At 38.0% G+C, this 17,843-nt stretch overlaps 1 protein-coding gene and 1 pseudogene across 1 annotated transcript; one reads left to right on the forward strand and one right to left on the reverse strand.

The window, feature by feature from the left end:
- The first annotated feature begins 557 nt into the window (after window positions 1–557).
- LOC113291803 lies at window positions 558–3,052 on the forward strand (annotated as a pseudogene).
- Window positions 3,053–4,156: 1,104 nt separating this feature from the next.
- LOC113290122 (glycine cleavage system H protein 2, mitochondrial-like) lies at window positions 4,157–5,762 on the reverse strand. The gene is made up of 3 exons (XM_026539658.1): window positions 5,581–5,762; window positions 5,151–5,410; window positions 4,157–4,530 (listed from the first exon to the last, which is right to left on the reverse strand). Exons 1-3 carry the CDS (start codon window positions 5,654–5,656, stop codon window positions 4,402–4,404), a joined length of 465 nt encoding a protein of 154 aa, XP_026395443.1. The 5' UTR covers window positions 5,657–5,762; the 3' UTR covers window positions 4,157–4,401.
- Window positions 5,763–17,843: the final 12,081 nt, after the last annotated feature.

Below are 17,843 nucleotides of genomic sequence, written 5' to 3' on the forward strand. Positions count from 1 at the left end.
GTTATTAGGTTGGTTTTAAATTAAATTAGGTTAAGAGTAGGTTAGTCATTTCAACGTTTTAGAACACCCCTTATCATTATAGGGAAGGTGGCCTAATAAAATCATGCTCCCCTCAAAAAAAAACATGGTACCTAAAAAATCATTCTTCTTTTTCTTCTTCCCTGTACTCCAACTTCATCTCTCTACTCCAACAGCCCGCTAGTAAAACCCCTTCCATTTTGTACACAGGGCAAACCTCATTTAGTTTGAAGTCCTCTTGTTCAACTCTTAGGTCTCCAACATTCAACTCGCAAATAAACCCTAGAAAAAGGTTAGGAAGCATCATACAACAATCCCGATATTCTTTTTCGGATTTGGATTTGGATCCTCCAAGTAATTTTCTATCTTTAAGGTCAGTGATTATATAGATTTCTAGGGTTTTTCTCAACCTTTTAAACTCTTCGATTGAGTTTGAAATTGATATATCTATTTTTATTTAATTTGTGATTTATATAGGAAAGAAGTCAGGTCTACTGACGGAAGATGTGACGAGGCTATACAGAATTAGGCTCACAGTCATGCAGATGTTCAATGACCGAGGTTATCTGGTTGGAGACTTCGAAATCAAGGAGATGAGAGCTCAGTTTCTATCTAAATTTGGGGATATCATCAAGAGAGAAGATCTTGATTTTAGAAAACAAATGATGATCAGGTTTTGAAGCTCAGTAATCCTTACTTTAGGCATTTTTATAATCTTAAAAATAAGAACACACTGAATTAGTATGGTTATCTAGTACAGATATACGTTTTTCTTCTATGAGGAACCGAAAGTTGGAGTTAAGACTATGAAGACTTACACCAGCCCGATGAAAAATGATGATGTGCGTCAGGGCACTTTTGTGTTCAACAGAATTTAACTCCCTTTGCCAGGACATGCATTAGCGAAATTTCTTCCAAATTCCATTTGGTGGTCTTCCGGGTGAATTGCCATTTTTATTTTGTTTCATTGTTATACATTTTGAAGTATTTTTTGTTGTTTTTGTTTTGAAGTATTTTATGCATATATGCTTATAATTTAACTCTTTTCACAAAACTTTTAGGATGGTTAGTGAGTACTGGCTACATCTATATACTGTGGAGATACTAATAGGATTTGTGGGCTTACCTTGTAAGCTGCAATTTTGCTGACTTCAGTATATTGTGTGTAGCAAGTGATGGAACACAATAGTGCTTTGGAATTTGATCGTGTAACATGGGAAGAGTGCTTACACTAGGGGCAGGACTCAAATCAAATAAGGGTTCATTATCTTGACTTTTGGGTTTTTGAAGTATTTTACCTTGGTAGCATATTGTCACTTTTTAGTATAATGACTATGCTAAAGCTAGAAGTCACATGATTATCATCATTATTGTCGCTTGGTTTGTGTTTATGTGAATTGCACTATGGTAGAAAAGAGAATACATGTCTTTTCTGGAGCTATGTCTATTGTCATAGGTTTGGGGAAAAAAAATTAGGCTTGGGAATTTAGTTTCATACATTGTACCTCAAATTAACTAAGCATATTACTAAAGACCAAAGGTTTTATACAGAGGGCATGGAATGGTAATTCTTGCATATATATACTGTTGCCATCTATTTGAGTAGTGAGATGAACTAAAATTTTCTAACAATCATGTTGCAGAAAGCAGAGCTTCTCGTGGACATCAAAGAGCACGTTCTTGTCCCTGAATATCAAGTTCTTACACCTGTAAAAAAGAAGACTTTGCTGGAGCGGTATATGCTGAAAGAAACACAGGTTTGTGTTGATTGAATATGCAATATTACCTGCTATGGTTCATTTTTGTTTGATTATATATCTCGCATACCAAATTTGTATGCACAGATACATACATGTAATGCATCTTCAAATGTTATTACAGTGATTAAACCATTATAAATGCGGGCATCTTCTAGTTTATGGATAACATTAATCCGAAACCTCAACATGGTAGTTGCCATGAACATGCTATACTGTTTGTTTTGGTTGCCTGATGGATGTTGTTGTATGATATTTAAGCTGGAGGACCATTTCAACATTTTCCTGGTTTAGAAGGCTAAAGGACCATCATTTTGATCTTTCAAAGGGGTTGTGTAGTCGTAGATTGTAGTTTGCATTCGGAATGGTTAGGGATATAGATGATTTAAAGTGTCCATAAGGTACTAGGGCCAAAAATAACTAGTTAGAGTAGGCATAAAGGGGTTAGATGTCTTTCGGCTACTGGACTCTCGCCATCCAGGGTTTTCCCTATCATACCAGGAGATTTTTGCTTAAAAGGATCATGTGCCATGCACCTTTTGATCTTTTTGAATTCAATCTTGAAAAGTCAATTGGTTAGAGAGCTGAATTATCGAGGCAAATTGTTCAAGTTTTTGTTTCATTTGTTAAATCGCTTTCTTTTGGGTCATTCAGGTTCCAGGCTACTGCTCTTTAAATTTAACTTTTCTTCCTTTTCTTTGTTTCAAACAAGGGATTCTAATGTATGTACTCTTGTGATGTCAATTGTTGTTGCAGCTTCCTCGAATTCAAATTACGGATCTGATTGCCCGATATTATGGATTAAAACGTGGGCAAGTACTGAAGATTATCAGGCCCAGTGAGATGGCAGGCAGATATTCCACATATGGCTATGTTGTCTGAAAAAATTTCCTCATAGAAGATATGTAATATGAATTTTCCTGAATTTTCAGTTTGATATGGGCATTTCACCTCCCAAACACGACTAAGACTAACACCAAGTAGATGATTGTGGTACATGTTGAGTCTACATGACCAACACCTTTTGTACCTTTACTTTAGTTCCTATCATGAAAGCCAAGTGTTGGTATGTCAGACGATATGCAGATCTTAGGTAATAATAATTAGAGCTTGTATTGTCAGCAAGTAAAAGTACATCTGCTTTTCTTCCCGTTTAATGATATCAACTGAGCAATTACCTTTGGGTTAAGTTGCACTCTGTTTATACTAATTTTGTACAGTAACTGCTATTACCTTTGGGTTATAGTTATTTGTCAGTGGATTACATTAAAATATCATTTCGTTTTCCTAATATAATTACGTGGTCTAGACCATGCGACCAAATGCCAGTCCCAGAATGCCGTAGGTTGTAGCTGCTGTCAAATTGGAAAAAAGAATCTGCTTAACAAGAATGTTCGCACACACTGGCGCCATCACTGGGGAAGCAGGGTTCATAAAATAGCTAACATAACACTGGACATGTTATCCATAATCTGTGGATACAGCCACCCTATCGTTAGGCTGATGTGTCTCTTTTGATTGGTATTGAAACCCAACAGGAGGAATACCGAATTTATGAATAGAATCAAAGTTTTTCCCCCAGAATTTATGAATATCTGTATGTCGGTATGAATGTACGAACATACCAACAACCAAGATCTACAAATTTAAATTTCGTCAAGAAGCAACTATAGTTCAGCTCCGCCTTTAGAAACAAATAAAATATGAAGAATGGAACTCCGGTATCGAATCGAGCCATAACTCTATGGAGCCAATCCAACGCGACGATGTCATTTCAATCGACAATCAAGTCAAAGGAAAACCCTCAATTTAGCTAGTGAATGACCTCGCTGATCACATACGCTATCTCTTAAAATGCTCTCGCTACTTCCAGAAACGGCCTACATTCCCAGTCAAGGTAAGCTGCAAGGTCTCGATGCATAACCAGTTCTGAACAATCCATCCATCAGGTATATGCCATCCTTGCATCTTTCTCCAAATTGCCAAATGTTTCTCATCTAACATACTCTCACATGTCCAACATCTTACCAGTTCATATTCTCTATCAGGTTCAACTTTGCTGTCCACGTCTTTAGAATCCACCTCATTTACATTATTCATACCCAGTGAACTTCCTATTCATTAGGGAACTCATCTTCATTTGATTACCATTACACCTGAATCTTAATATGGATATTACTGGTAGCTTAGACAAGAACTTATTGACAACCTCCTTTGGTAGATAGTGCTGATTTCAAATATTGCATGCCAGTTTCTAGGGACTGTGTTCACTACTGCAGGGCCATTGAGCATAGTTATGGGAAATGAACACAGCAAACATAAAAAAGAAAAAACACAACAGTAGAGATTTTTGCAGAACTTAAAACTAGAAGAAATACTGATGCAAGGCAACTAACACTGGGCAAATCATAGGAAAACCGAGAGATTTATTCTCAAAGATAGAAAACCGTACTTGTCGTCCACCACATTGTCACTCAAGAAAGAATTAGAAAAGTAAAAATTATTGACTGCCTTTAGCAATTCATAGCTAGAGAAAGCTGAAAAGGGAAATTGGGACTTTTTTTGTTTTTTCTTTTCTTTTCTTTTCTGCAATGGGTATTGAAGAATGATCTTCTTAGCCTTTCACTCAATGCTTTGAGTCTTCTTCTTCGCAGAACTTGGAGTACTGATCAGAGTCCATCAAAGAGCTAACTTCACCAGAGTTGCCCATTTCCACTTTCATAATCCATCCTTCTCCATATGGACTCGCATTAACCTGAACAAGTAAAGTATCTTACGAAATTTATTTATGTGAAAAGTGAAATGGCAAGTGCCAAAGGCTTAAGGATGAGAGTCATAAGACTAGTACTACCTAATGCTGGTAAAAGTGCAACAACCCTGGTAATGGTTCATGTCTTATCAGTGTATTTCAGACCCATAATTCTTTTTTGCAAATGGTGTCGTCTATAGGCCTGATTGCAAGCCTGAATTACCTAGTGAGCAAAATTGACCACTGCCAAGGCAGTGATACGACTGAATTTTGTGGCAGTTCACTTAAGGCCTACAAGATTCTTGCAAAAATGGTGTCCATAGGCCTAACTGTAAGCCTGAACTAACAAATGAGCAAATTGACCATTACCAAGGCAACCGTTATGACTGAATTTTGCTTCAGTCACTTGAGACCTACAAAATTCTTGCAAATGGTGTCCATAGGCCTAATTGCAAGCCTAAACCACCTACTAAGCAAAATCGACCATTGCCAAGGCAATGATACGGCTGAGTTTTGCTTAGGACATTTTTACAAGCATTTGATTGAATATGGTAAATCAAGCTTCACTCCTAACAATTTCAAATAACAATATCCAATAGAATAATAAATTATTCCTTAAAACTTACCAAACCAGGAGAGCTGTTGAGTTCTTCATTAACTTCAACAACTTTCCCTGAAACCGGAGAGTTTATATCACTGGTTGCCTTAACACTCTCTACAGCACCAAAACTCTTTCCTTGTGTTACAGTAGTTCCAACTTCTGGCAATTCAACATACACAACATCTCCTAAATGATCCTGAGCATGATCTGTAATTCCCACTGTTGCAGAACCACCATCAACTTTAACCCATTCATGAGAGTTGCAATATTTCAGATCCTTCACAACTGCAAATTTAACACAATACACAAATATCACATAAACGTTTATGATCCATAGATCTAACAGGTGACAAAGAGAGATTTTTACAACTAGGGGAAATGCCCCACATCTTGTTCTGATCAGTGCAAATGGAAAAGCAAGAATCAAAGGGTTATATAAGAGATTTGATCCTTACCAGAAGCAAACCCTCTGTGAGCAATAGAGAGTTTGAGATGAGAAGCAACTTTTGATACCCATAGTCTAGAAGCCATTGGAGATTTTTTTAAGAGAAACCCTAAGTTCGATTGAGTAGAGTGGGAGGAGGGCACTCTGTAGTCTGCTGCTTTGTAAAAAAAAGGTTCTTTTCGCCTCTCAAAAGAGTCCCCTTTGATTGTAAAGTCTAGAGAGTGGGTGGGACGTCGAGTGGGCTGGTGAGAATGAAACGGTTCCAAACTACTAACGTGGGCCTATGTCTTTTATTGGGGGCTATCATAATTTTGTGGGGTTTTTTCGAGTTTACCCCCTAAACAAATTAGTGATCAGACTTTACCCGTGGTGTTAATATCATTACTAGCATTCCCCCTTAAACTTAAATATTGGACAAAAACATGCTTCTGATCTAACCATTAAGTCTTACATGGGAAGAAACCATATTATTATCCATTCTCTCTCCTCTCTCTCTCACTTCTTATTCTTCTCCAACAAAACCATCAAAAACAATCATCCCCTGCTTATATTTAGTCCATTTTCGGACTAAATCTGAGCAGATTTATTCGTTACTCCTTGCTTTCTAGATTAGTTAGTAGATTAGTTTAGTTTTTATTATGTTTTCTACTTATCTACACCGTTTTGGTGATTTTATCTACTCTTTTGAGGTTTATTTTCGCTTTAATGGCGATTCCGGGTTATTGGGTTGGGTTTTAAGATCAATAGTGATGCTCTCCAACGACGAAATCTCCATCTTTGTTGTCTTCGGCGACAAACTCTTCATCGGAATCTTCATCATCAACTATCTGGCGACGAAATCTTCATCGGTGGTCTTTTTGACGACATAAGCTTCATCACTAGTTACAAGAGATTTGAGCAAATCATTCCTACTTTGGGAGCATTTCTTTCTAAAGAAGAAAAATAAACTAAATTATTGGAATTTAATTCCGAGAAAAATCATCCTTCTTCCGATTTAATCGGATCTTATTCATACTTGTATTTGTCTTACTCCGGTAATCCTTCTCTTTCTCTTGTCGGATTTCTCGGTATTGTACTTTTACGGTATGTTCTTGCTACTTTGTGTTCTCTTATTTTCGATCTTAAACTCATTGTAACCTTGAAATCTCATTAATGAAAAGGTTCCTTGTTCAAAAAAAAAAAAGTCTTACATGGGAAATACATGACTCAGATGGACTTAGGTCACAAATAAATAGAAAAAGCTAGGGGTTTTGATGAGGCGGAAAGTTTTTGTGTTGATTGTGATTTTGTATCAAAAAAGGGATTATAAATTAATTGGAGTGTAAGGAAATGAAATTGACAGCATGATATTTGTATCAAAAAAACGATTAAAAATTTGTGAAGTTCATAGTATTCCATTTATTATGATGCACCAGAGATAAATGGTACATCTCCGGAGACGCTTGCTGTTGTTGATAGGTAATGACGATATATATAGGTCATGCACGTTCTAGTCACAACAATGATAACACCTTTCTTAGAATAATATGAAAGAGAGTTTGTTTTCCATTGTACTATGTCCTTCCTTTTATAGGCTTTTCCCCAAATTCCTATTCTCACGACAATATGATACATGTCACGGTTTCTCATACTATTGGTTTTAACTGTCCGACTCTCATTTAAGAAAAGTGCTATGAGAATCCAAGTCTTTCCTGTAAAGATAACACAACGACTTTCTACAATTCTAAAAAGAATTATGTCATACGAACAAATGACTGCCTTGTTGATCCAATGAGTAAGAAAACTTCTTCAAACATTTCTTCCGTAACTAAAGGAAGTGTTGGATCAAAAGCGTCAATCGTTCCAGAGTACATTCAAACCAATAATCGTGTTTCAGAACTAAAAAGCAGTATAAATAGACTCAAGCGCAGCCAGGAAGTCGGCAGTTTCAGGTATCTCTTGTCCTCCTCTTGTTAATTCTCTTGTGACCAATCCTATTGACTTTTCTGAAGATCTTCAAGAAAGAAAAAGGAAAAATGTCAATACCCTTGATGAGGCATATGTTTGTCAAATTAAAACTTGACTGCTCACAAGTGAGCATCCTCGTTGAGACCAGGTGAGGATGCTCATAATTCTCAAGAAACTTTTCGTCTTGAGAAAGTGGTCTTTGTTGTATCTGTTTTTTGTTTAGAAATGAAATGATCATCTTATTGTTGATCCCTGCTCCGGTTAATTATTACATATTGTAATATTGTTGATCAATAACTCTTGGGAATTTTCTCCTTGTTGCTTACCTTGAAAACTCTTGTTTTCTTCCTAATTGGAAGGCCTTGAAAGGGTATATATAAATGAACGTGATAAAACGGGGGCCTACAGTAATACCGCAAGTGCACGGTCGTCGGTTGTAGCTAGTGCAGGTACGGGTCGATCCACAGAGATCGGGTGTGTTTTGGAAGTGTTTTAGCTATTTGGGTTCCTAGATTGTTGTTGGGTTTTGAAGCCTTTTGGGCTTAAAGTACTAATGGGTTTGTTCACAATAAAAGGAACTGAGCTTGGGCTCAGTTGGTCTTTGAAATGCAAATTGGGCTTTGGCCTTACAGTGAGTTCAGGTTTTTGGGTTAAGCCCACAATTAAAGAAATTTGGCTTTAGCTCTAACCTATCAATACACTAGACTTTGGCCTTAATGAAATTGGGCTTGCTTTTGGTTTTAGAAACTGGGCTTGGTTACTGAGGACTGGGCCTTAGGCTTCACTGAAGTGAATTGGGCTCAGTTGGATTGGCCTTTGCTTGGCTGCAGGAGTAGCAAGTCTGCACAGCAGCAGCAGCAGCAGGAACTGGACTTGGCTTGGCAGGAGAAGAAGTGGCAGGGTAGCAGCAACAGCAGCAGCAGCTTGGCAGCAGCCTTGGCAGAGGAAGAGAGCAATGCAGCAATTTGGAAGTGGCAGCAGGAACTGCAGAAAGGCAGCAGCAGCAGCTGCAGGACAAAGGCAACAGCAACAGCAACTGCAGAGCAAAAGCAACAGCAGCTGCAGCAGAGAAATGGAAGTGGCAGCAGCAGCAGCTGCAAGAGAAGGAAAGAAAGCAACAAACAAAAGCAATACAGAACAAGAATGAACCAAGGCCTAAGGCCAAGGGCAGGGTTGTGGTGAAGCTGACAGAACAAACATAGAAAAGAAATTGTGGAGGGGAAGTGCAGGGAGATGGATGAGAGTTTCCTTTACCTAGCCAGTTCACCTAGGTTAAGTTCTTGTCAAATGTCTAGTTAACCAACCTTACAGCCTTAGCTAACCCCTAGTATTGGCTGTCTGTTTAAGGCACAACCAATCACAGACTAACTAGGCAGTGGCTTACTAACTAATGTAGCTAATAAATTCCTTAGAACCACCACTGACCCCTAGCATTAGTGGTCTTCTTACAGCACCACTAATCACAAATCAGTTGGGCTTTTAGGAGTCTAACTAGCCTAAACTATTTTAAGCTCAGCAAAAACCATCCTAATAGCTATCCATCATGGTTCAGTTGTTTTCTCATCCTATAGGGGAATTAGAACATGTTGCAACACACAAACTAGTTAACACAAATATGACATGAACACTACAATCACACACAAAACACAAACAGGAGACAACATAACATAACAATTTTTACAACATAACAGGAGCATACAAATTAACAGGAGACAACAGCATTAACAGAACATGGACATTAACATAAAATGAAATTAACAAATGAACTGAAATTAATCATGTGAACTGAAGCTGAAATTGTAAATTAAAATTTAACAGAACTTGAAAGTTCTGGATGCAGGCTAATCCAAACATGGTTTTTACATCATACCCACACCCATATATATAGTCCACAACACAATTTCCTAAATACAAAATTAGGGTTCTTCCCCAAAAATCAGTTAAATTAGGTTTACCTAATTTCTTTGAAATTGATGCTTGAAATCGTCGACCCATGCTTTGTAATTGCTCCTACTCCATTCCCATGCTCTAATTGCAACTCTAGGTTACCTAATTTATCAATTTTTTCACGCCTAGGGTTTCAGGAAGAGAAGCGTGAAAAAATGAGAAATTAGGGAACTAGAGGGCTAGGGGTGAGATGGGTTTTGGTTGTTGGGTGATAGGGTGATGATGGTGGAGGTGTGGTGGTGGCAGTGAGTTGGTGGCAGAGGTGGAGAAGGTGGTGGACATGGTGTCTCTGCTGTGGAGATGATGGAGGAGGGGCTCGACTGTGTTTGGGGTAGGGGGCGTGTTTGGTTAGGTGGTAGGGCTCGGGTGCTAGGGTGTGAGGCGGCTTCATCGAGTCTTGATGTTTTGTGACTCTGAGCTGCGAGATGCGAAGATGGTAGGTGGATCGGACGGTGATGCGGAGGCAAGCGAGGAGCGACCGTCGGATCAGGAGATACAACGAAACGAACGGTACTTGATGGAGTTAGGTACTGTAGTGTAGGGCGGAGATATCAAACGTTGATGAACAACAAGGGAGCGACCGTTGGATTCAACTACCATCTAATCTGAAGGCTTGGAATTTCAGCGCTGTGGTGCTTGGCAGAGACTTCAGATTTTGATGCTCTATGAAGGAGCGACCGTTGGATGCTCCTGAGAACTGATCTGATGGATGAGAAAGGAGGCGCTTTTGTGTGTAGAAAATGAGGTTGTGCGCACCATTCTTCGCGGCTTCCTTGCGTAATTTCTCCCGGCTTTTCACTACTTTTCTGCTCTTTTCGCTCCGCGATTCATCCGAACTTTATTTATTACCTAAAAATGCAAAATTAATTAATAAAAATATTTATTCTTGAAAACAATGAAAATACAGAATATGGGGTAAAATGTAGAATTAATGCATAAAAGATGAGTTAAATTGCCAACAAAAAGGGATAAATATATACAATATTTGGCACTCATCAAATACCCCCAAACCTGAATTTTACTTGTCCTCAAGTAAAACAAAACTAAGGAAATCCTAACTATACCACTGTCGCTGGTCTCTCGAATGCATTTAGCGTATGCACTAAGCCTTTTAAACCACTAAGTGTCCCTAGTGGACGAGTTGAAGTCTCGTGAAGGTTTGCTTAGAACGTACCTACAAAGTTCTAGGTCAAAATATAAGCTCATATTCCATCAAATGTGACATGTGCAAAACAGTTTAAGCTCACAGCAAAATGGAGATGTCAATCTAGCTATCGAAGGCACAATCCTAGCACTGATAACAAAAAAAGACATGTGATAAGAGTGTAAAGTGTATCTACACATGTGTAAAGAAAGATCTGAAGTCATGACTACTAATCACCAAGAGATAGTTTCTCAGGCTAAGAACTGAGGTCGAAATCTAGCTAGCTGTCCGGACTTTACGAGAATTGTGAATGAGTTGGAGGTATTTCACAATTGCTCGCGTTGTACATCAATGGCATACACCCTCCTTGCTTACACACAAACAACAATGACTATTTACATGACTCTTATTTACATTGACTACCTCTTTTATTTTTGGAACAAGAGATGATGGAATTGAAAATACTTGATTTTTTTTTTTTTTTTTTTTTTTTTTTTGAATATATACATCGTTTTTTTTTTTTTTTTTTTTGAACAACACTTTTGATACATAACAAAAGAAACAAAAGATTACATGACACTTTGCAAGAGGTAGCCCTTTTTGATGCACCCAGTTAAATTCGATGGTTGTCTTTCTTAATGTAACCTCCATCTTCTATCCCAACCAACCAAAGAACAAGCTAGTCAAGTTTCGTTCAGTATTCTAAAGTGATTGGCAATCGTAACTTCCTATCAAACACCTTGAAGATCGAGGCCATACATGTATTGGTAGATCGTGCGCGTGCAAATTTCTTATCACTATGTGAATTGTGCTAGAATCAGGGTGCCTAAATATCTAGACTAAGACTCCTAATAAAAATACATATTTGCACAAGAGTCAGCATTTCAAGGTAAATGAGCTCCATTTTTATGATTTTTTCATTTTTTAATTTTTTTTTGATTTTTTCATTTTTTAATAAATTTTTTTTTGGAATTTTTCAATTTTTTCAAAAAGAAGAAGGAGTTCGTTTTTAATTATGGCAAATTATCATGGTATCTACTCTATACCCCCAAACCTAAACTAAACATTGTCCTCAATGTTTCAAAATATGGAAAGAATTAAAATGCATCATATGGAAAGGGACATGATGAGTAGAGTAAAAGGAGAGAGAATACCCGATTTCGGCGAAAGCAGAATTAAAACTCCGTTATTCAAGGAAAAATCCAACATATTTCAACCGAGATCATATTGGATTAGCAAAATATATACAAAAGGAACACAAGGGTTTTTAAAATTTTATCTACTGGATTATATACAAAAAATTCACCATACACTAACATTCTAAAGAGTTGAGGATCAACCCAAAAGACGAAGTGTAGAGACAAAGGAAGTTTTAAAACACTAAAATTGGACTTAAATGGGAATGAGAGTGAAAAACCGAATGAATCACCCCTAAACCTAAATTGTTCAACAGGTTTACTTTTAAGCACAAAATCTTTTAATTTTAAGGGTTCAGGATTCAAAAGGTCTAACTCATAATGGACTGTTTTCGGGATGGGCAAACATGCAATTTCCAACTGTGGCTCTTTAAAAGTGTTATATTTTGAAGCAAAATAGTCCAAGAGGACTTGGGAAGCACACAGTTCCAATCCTAGATTAGGAATTTTCAGAAAAATTGGTTTGACAATATGGGTACAAACCAAATCTAGGTTGGGTGGAAGGCCATCAGATTGTGACTTAGGTAGAAGAATAGGCATATCATTATCAATCAAATCAAAATCTTCTAACTCATCTACACATGTCACATCATGCTCACAATCATCAATCACATTGGCAAGATCACAATTAACATCATCAACAGATTTATTTTCGTGTATCGGCACATCAGGGGAAACATCACATGGAATACTAGAAGAAATATCATGCATTAAGGTCGGGGCAGAGAAGCCTAATGTATTTTAACCCAAAGGTTCCATAACATTTTCAGTATAGACATGTTCTTCATCATAATCATCATCATCATCATGATAGGAATTTTGCAATCTAGGATAATTTTCAATCCTAAGGTCGGAGCTATTACAAGAATAAAACTCTAATTCATGAGGGTGACTCATATCATGTGGTGTTGTTCCTGTTTCCCTAACGGATTCCCATTGATGGGTTTTTTCTGCAATCTCGGCTAAAAAATTCCATGCATCATCCACAGATTTATCAATAAACTCACCATTACACATAGATTCAACCATGGTTCGAGATTTAAAGTCTAGTCCCTCATAGAGGATGACGACAAGTCTCCACTTCTCAATTCCATGGTGCGGACATTCACTCAACAAATCATTAAAACGTTCAAAATAGTGAAAAACAGTTTCCTCATCCAATTGGACAAAACAATTGATATTTTGACGAATAGCGATGGTCCTATGGTGTGGAAAAATTTTTTGGAAAAATTGATTAGTGAGTTGTTCCCAAGTGGTGATTGATTGTGGTCTCAAACCGTAAAACCATGTTTTGGCCCTTTCCTTTAAAGAAAATGTAAACAAACGCAATTTCAGAGAGTTTTCGGACAAATGATCAGGTTGCATAGTCCGACAAATTTGTTCAAACTCCCTCACATGAGTATAGGGGTTTTCAGAATCGAACCCTCGAAATATAGGAAGTATTTGTATCATGTTTGCATTTATTTTAAAAGGGTCATTGGTTTGAGGTAATACAATACATGATAATGGAATTTGTATTGATGGATACATGTATTCATGGAGAGCACGAGGTTGGTCCATTTTGAAATGACACAAAGCCCACTATTTGGTTTTAACGGGTTTAAAAATTTGGTTTTTGATGGGTTTGGATTTTTGGAAAAATTTGGTTTTGGTGGGATATATTTGAAAGAAAATTTGGTTTAAAATTGGGAGCAAAATAAAATTTGGTTTTTTTGAAATGGGAGCAAGCCCACTGTGCAAGCCTCTGATGAAATGAAGGTTGCGGCCTACGAAAATCCAAGTTTTAATTTTGAAAGTTTAATTTGGCCCAGTTGGTTAAGGCCCGACGTTTGTTTTAAAACTTTGGTTTCGAGGTCCACTTTTCAAGTCCACAATTAGTTATAAGCTCAACTGGGTTTAAACCCAGAGTCCAAAATACAAGTCCAATGGAAGAATTTAAACAAGCCCACACAAAATAAATACAAGCCCACAAATTAAACAAACAAGCCCAAAAATAAATTATTACAAACCCAAAATAGAAAAATAAAAAGCCCAAAAAAATTGGGTTAATTATTACAAGCCCACAATTAAAAATTTGGAAGCCCACAGGTTGGGTTCTCTCAATGAATGGGTTTAGGCTTACCTTTGTAGCACAGCCCAGCTGCTCTGATATTGTTGCAAAAACCCAGTTGGGTTTTGGTTCTTTTCCTTGGTGGCGTCCCAGCAGAAGAAAAACAGGTTCAGAACAGCAGGTCCAACAGCAAATGAAGTGAAGCAGATGCAGATGCAAATGCTATGCAATGAAATGCAAAATAGCTAAAGAAAAACACAGATAAAACACAGCACCAATCCCCGGCAGCGGCGCCAAAAACTTGGCAGGCCTTGAAAAGGTATATATAAATGAACGTGATAAAACGGGGGCCTACAGTAATACCGCAAGTGCACGGTCGTCGGTTGTAGCTCGTGCAGGTACGGGTCGATCCACAGAGATCGGGTGTGTTTTGGAAGTGTTTTAGCTATTTGGGTTCCTAGATTGTTGTTGGGTTTTGAAGCCTTTTGGGCTTAAAGTACTAATGGGTTTGTTCACAATAAAAGGAACTGAGCTTGGGCTCAGTTGGTCTTTGAAATGCAAATTGGGCTTTGGCCTTACAGTGAGTTCAGGTTTTTGGGTTAAGCCCACAATTAAAGAAATTTGGCTTTAGCTCTAACCTATCAATACACTAGACTTTGGCCTTAATGAAATTGGGCTTGCTTTTGGTTTTAGAAACTGGGCTTGGTTACTGAGGACTGGGCCTTAGGCTTCACTGAAGTGAATTGGGCTCAGTTGGATTGGCCTTTGCTTGGCTGCAGGAGTAGCAAGTCTGCACAGCAGCAGCAGCAGCAGGAACTGGACTTGGCTTGGCAGGAGAAGAAGTGGCAGGGTAGCAGCAACAGCAGCAGCAGCTTGGCAGCAGCCTTGGCAGAGGAAGAGAGCAATGCAGCAATTTGGAAGTGGCAGCAGGAACTGCAGAAAGGCAGCAGCAGCAGCTGCAGGACAAAGGCAACAGCAACAGCAACTGCAGAGCAAAAGCAACAGCAGCTGCAGCAGAGAAATGGAAGTGGCAGCAGCAGCAGCTGCAAGAGAAGGAAAGAAAGCAGCAAACAAAAGCAATACAGAACAAGAATGAACCAAGGCCTAAGGCCAAGGGCAGGGTTGTGGTGAAGCTGACAGAACAAACATAGAAAAGAAATTGTGGAGGGGAAGTGCAGGGAGATGGATGAGAGTTTCCTTTACCTAGCCAGTTCACCTAGGTTAAGTTCTTGTCAAATGTCTAGTTAACCAACCTTACAGCCTTAGCTAACCCCTAGTATTGGCTGTCTGTTTAAGGCACAACCAATCACAGACTAACTAGGCAGTGGCTTACTAACTAATGTAGCTAATAAATTCCTTAGAACCACCACTGACCCCTAGCATTAGTGGTCTTCTTACAGCACCACTAATCACAAATCAGTTGGGCTTTTAGGAGTCTAACTAGCCTAAACTATTTTAAGCTCAGCAAAAACCATCCTAATAGCTATCCATCATGGTTCAGTTGTTTTCTCATCCTAGAGGGGAATTAGAACATGTTGCAACACACAAACTAGTTAACACAAATATGACATGAACACTACAATCACACACAAAACACAAACAGGAGACAACATAACATAACAATTTTTACAACATAACAGGAGCATACAAATTAACAGGAGACAACAGCATTAACAGAACATGGACATTAACATAAAATGAAATTAACAAATGAACTGAAATTAATCATGTGAACTGAAGCTGAAATTGTAAATTAAAATTTAACAGAACTTGAAAGTTCTGGATGCAGGCTAATCCAAACATGGTTTTTACATCATACCCACACCCATATATATAGTCCACAACACAATTTCCTAAATACAAAATTAGGGTTCTTCCCCAAAAATCAGTTAAATTAGGTTTACCTAATTTCTTTGAAATTGATGCTTGAAATCGTCGACCCATGCTTTGTAATTGCTCCTACTCCATTCCCATGCTCTAATTGCAACTCTAGGTTACCTAATTTATCAATTTTTTCACGCCTAGGGTTTCAGGAAGAGAAGCGTGAAAAAATGAGAAATTAGGGAACTAGAGGGCTAGGGGTGAGATGGGTTTTGGTTGTTGGGTGATAGGGTGATGATGGTGGAGGTGTGGTGGTGGCAGTGAGTTGGTGGCAGAGGTGGAGAAGGTGGTGGACATGGTGTCTCTGCTGTGGAGATGATGGAGGAGGGGCTCGACTGTGTTTGGGGTAGGGGGCGTGTTTGGTTAGGTGGTAGGGCTCGGGTGCTAGGGTGTGAGGCGGCTTCATCGAGTCTTGATGTTTTGTGACTCTGAGCTGCGAGATGCGAAGATGGTAGGTGGATCGGACGGTGATGCGGAGGCAAGCGAGGAGCGACCGTCGGATCAGGAGATACAACGAAACGAACGGTACTTGATGGAGTTAGGTACTGTAGTGTAGGGCGGAGATATCAAACGTTGATGAACAACAAGGGAGCGACCGTTGGATTCAACTACCATCTAATCTGAAGGCTTGGAATTTCAGCGCTGTGGTGCTTGGCAGAGACTTCAGATTTTGATGCTCTATGAAGGAGCGACCGTTGGATGCTCCTGAGAACTGATCTGATGGCTGAGAAAGGAGGCGCTTTTGTGTGTAGAAAATGAGGTTGTGCGCACCATTCTTCGCGGCTTCCTTGCGTAATTTCTCCCGGCTTTTCACTACTTTTCTGCTCTTTTCGCTCCGCGACTCATCCGAACTTTATTTATTACCTAAAAATGCAAAATTAATTAATAAAAATATTTATTCTTGAAAACAATGAAAATACAGAATATGGGGTAAAATGTAGAATTAATGTATAAAAGATGAGTTAAATTGCCAACAAAAAGGGATAAATATATACAATATTTGGCACTCATCACTAATGACGAGTGGGTTGTTGTTTATCAACAATTATCTTATATTCTCTTGAGCTAATATTGTTTGTTATTATGTTTAGAATTTGTCTTTGGTTTTTATCAAAAGTACTTCTAAATTAGGCTCCCTTGCTCTCTTGGTTTTGAACCTGGGTCACAACCATGAGCATACGTGTACCCGACCCTTACCGAACGTAAACGAGTTTCCCTAGGATTTTCCTATGAAGCACTCATATATATGTATCGTGGTTTTTCTCTTCTCCTAATACATACACGTTCTGTAACATCAAAAGTTATCTTGAATCTTTGAGGTGTACACAATGGATGGATGCTCACACCACCAATTCCGGTACACAACCTATGTAAGTAAATAAAGTTCACTTGCAAAGGCTCAACAAAGAACAAATATAATGTAGAGACATTCTTAATTTTTAAAGTAAAAGGTGATGCTTTCTTTGTAATTTATTTTTAATTGACATACTCACTCGTACGAGGATTTCGATTACCTTATGAGAGTGGTTACTAACCATTATTTTTGTTCGAATGAATTGAAGGAATAGAAATTGGATTCCCTTCAACATTAAGATAAAAAAGTAAAAGGTTATGGGATGATTTAAATTAAAAGAAGGAATGAATCCTAACTAACATAAAAAAAGATAAAATGTTAAAAAATCTTCTTCAAAAATAAATTAAATTTGTTTCCCTTCAAAAACAAGTTAAATAAATAAAAATCATGGTTGGCGATTTAAATCAAAAGAAGAAATAAATCCTAACTACTAACTACTGGAGCTTGACCGTCAAGCATGCACGGAATTTGACCCTTCATCTCTATTGGAAGTCACAAATAAAGTATGATGATTAACATAAAATATAATGATTAACTAAAGTACAGAACCAAATACTCATCTATCAAACGAAAAGATTCTATGTCCAAAATAGCAAGGTTGCTAATAGGGAATACAAAATTACTTGGGAGTGTACCAAAATACACAACTGACAAAACGTCCATTGCCTTTGAATTGGTACCCCTTATTAACAATCTTGCAAAATAGTTATCCCCATCAAGGAATTTCTGAACCTTCGCATGGTTGCAGTTTCAT

Source organism: Papaver somniferum, chromosome 6, assembly GCF_003573695.1.
Source record: "Papaver somniferum cultivar HN1 chromosome 6, ASM357369v1, whole genome shotgun sequence".
Classification (NCBI taxonomy): domain Eukaryota; kingdom Viridiplantae; phylum Streptophyta; class Magnoliopsida; order Ranunculales; family Papaveraceae; genus Papaver; species Papaver somniferum.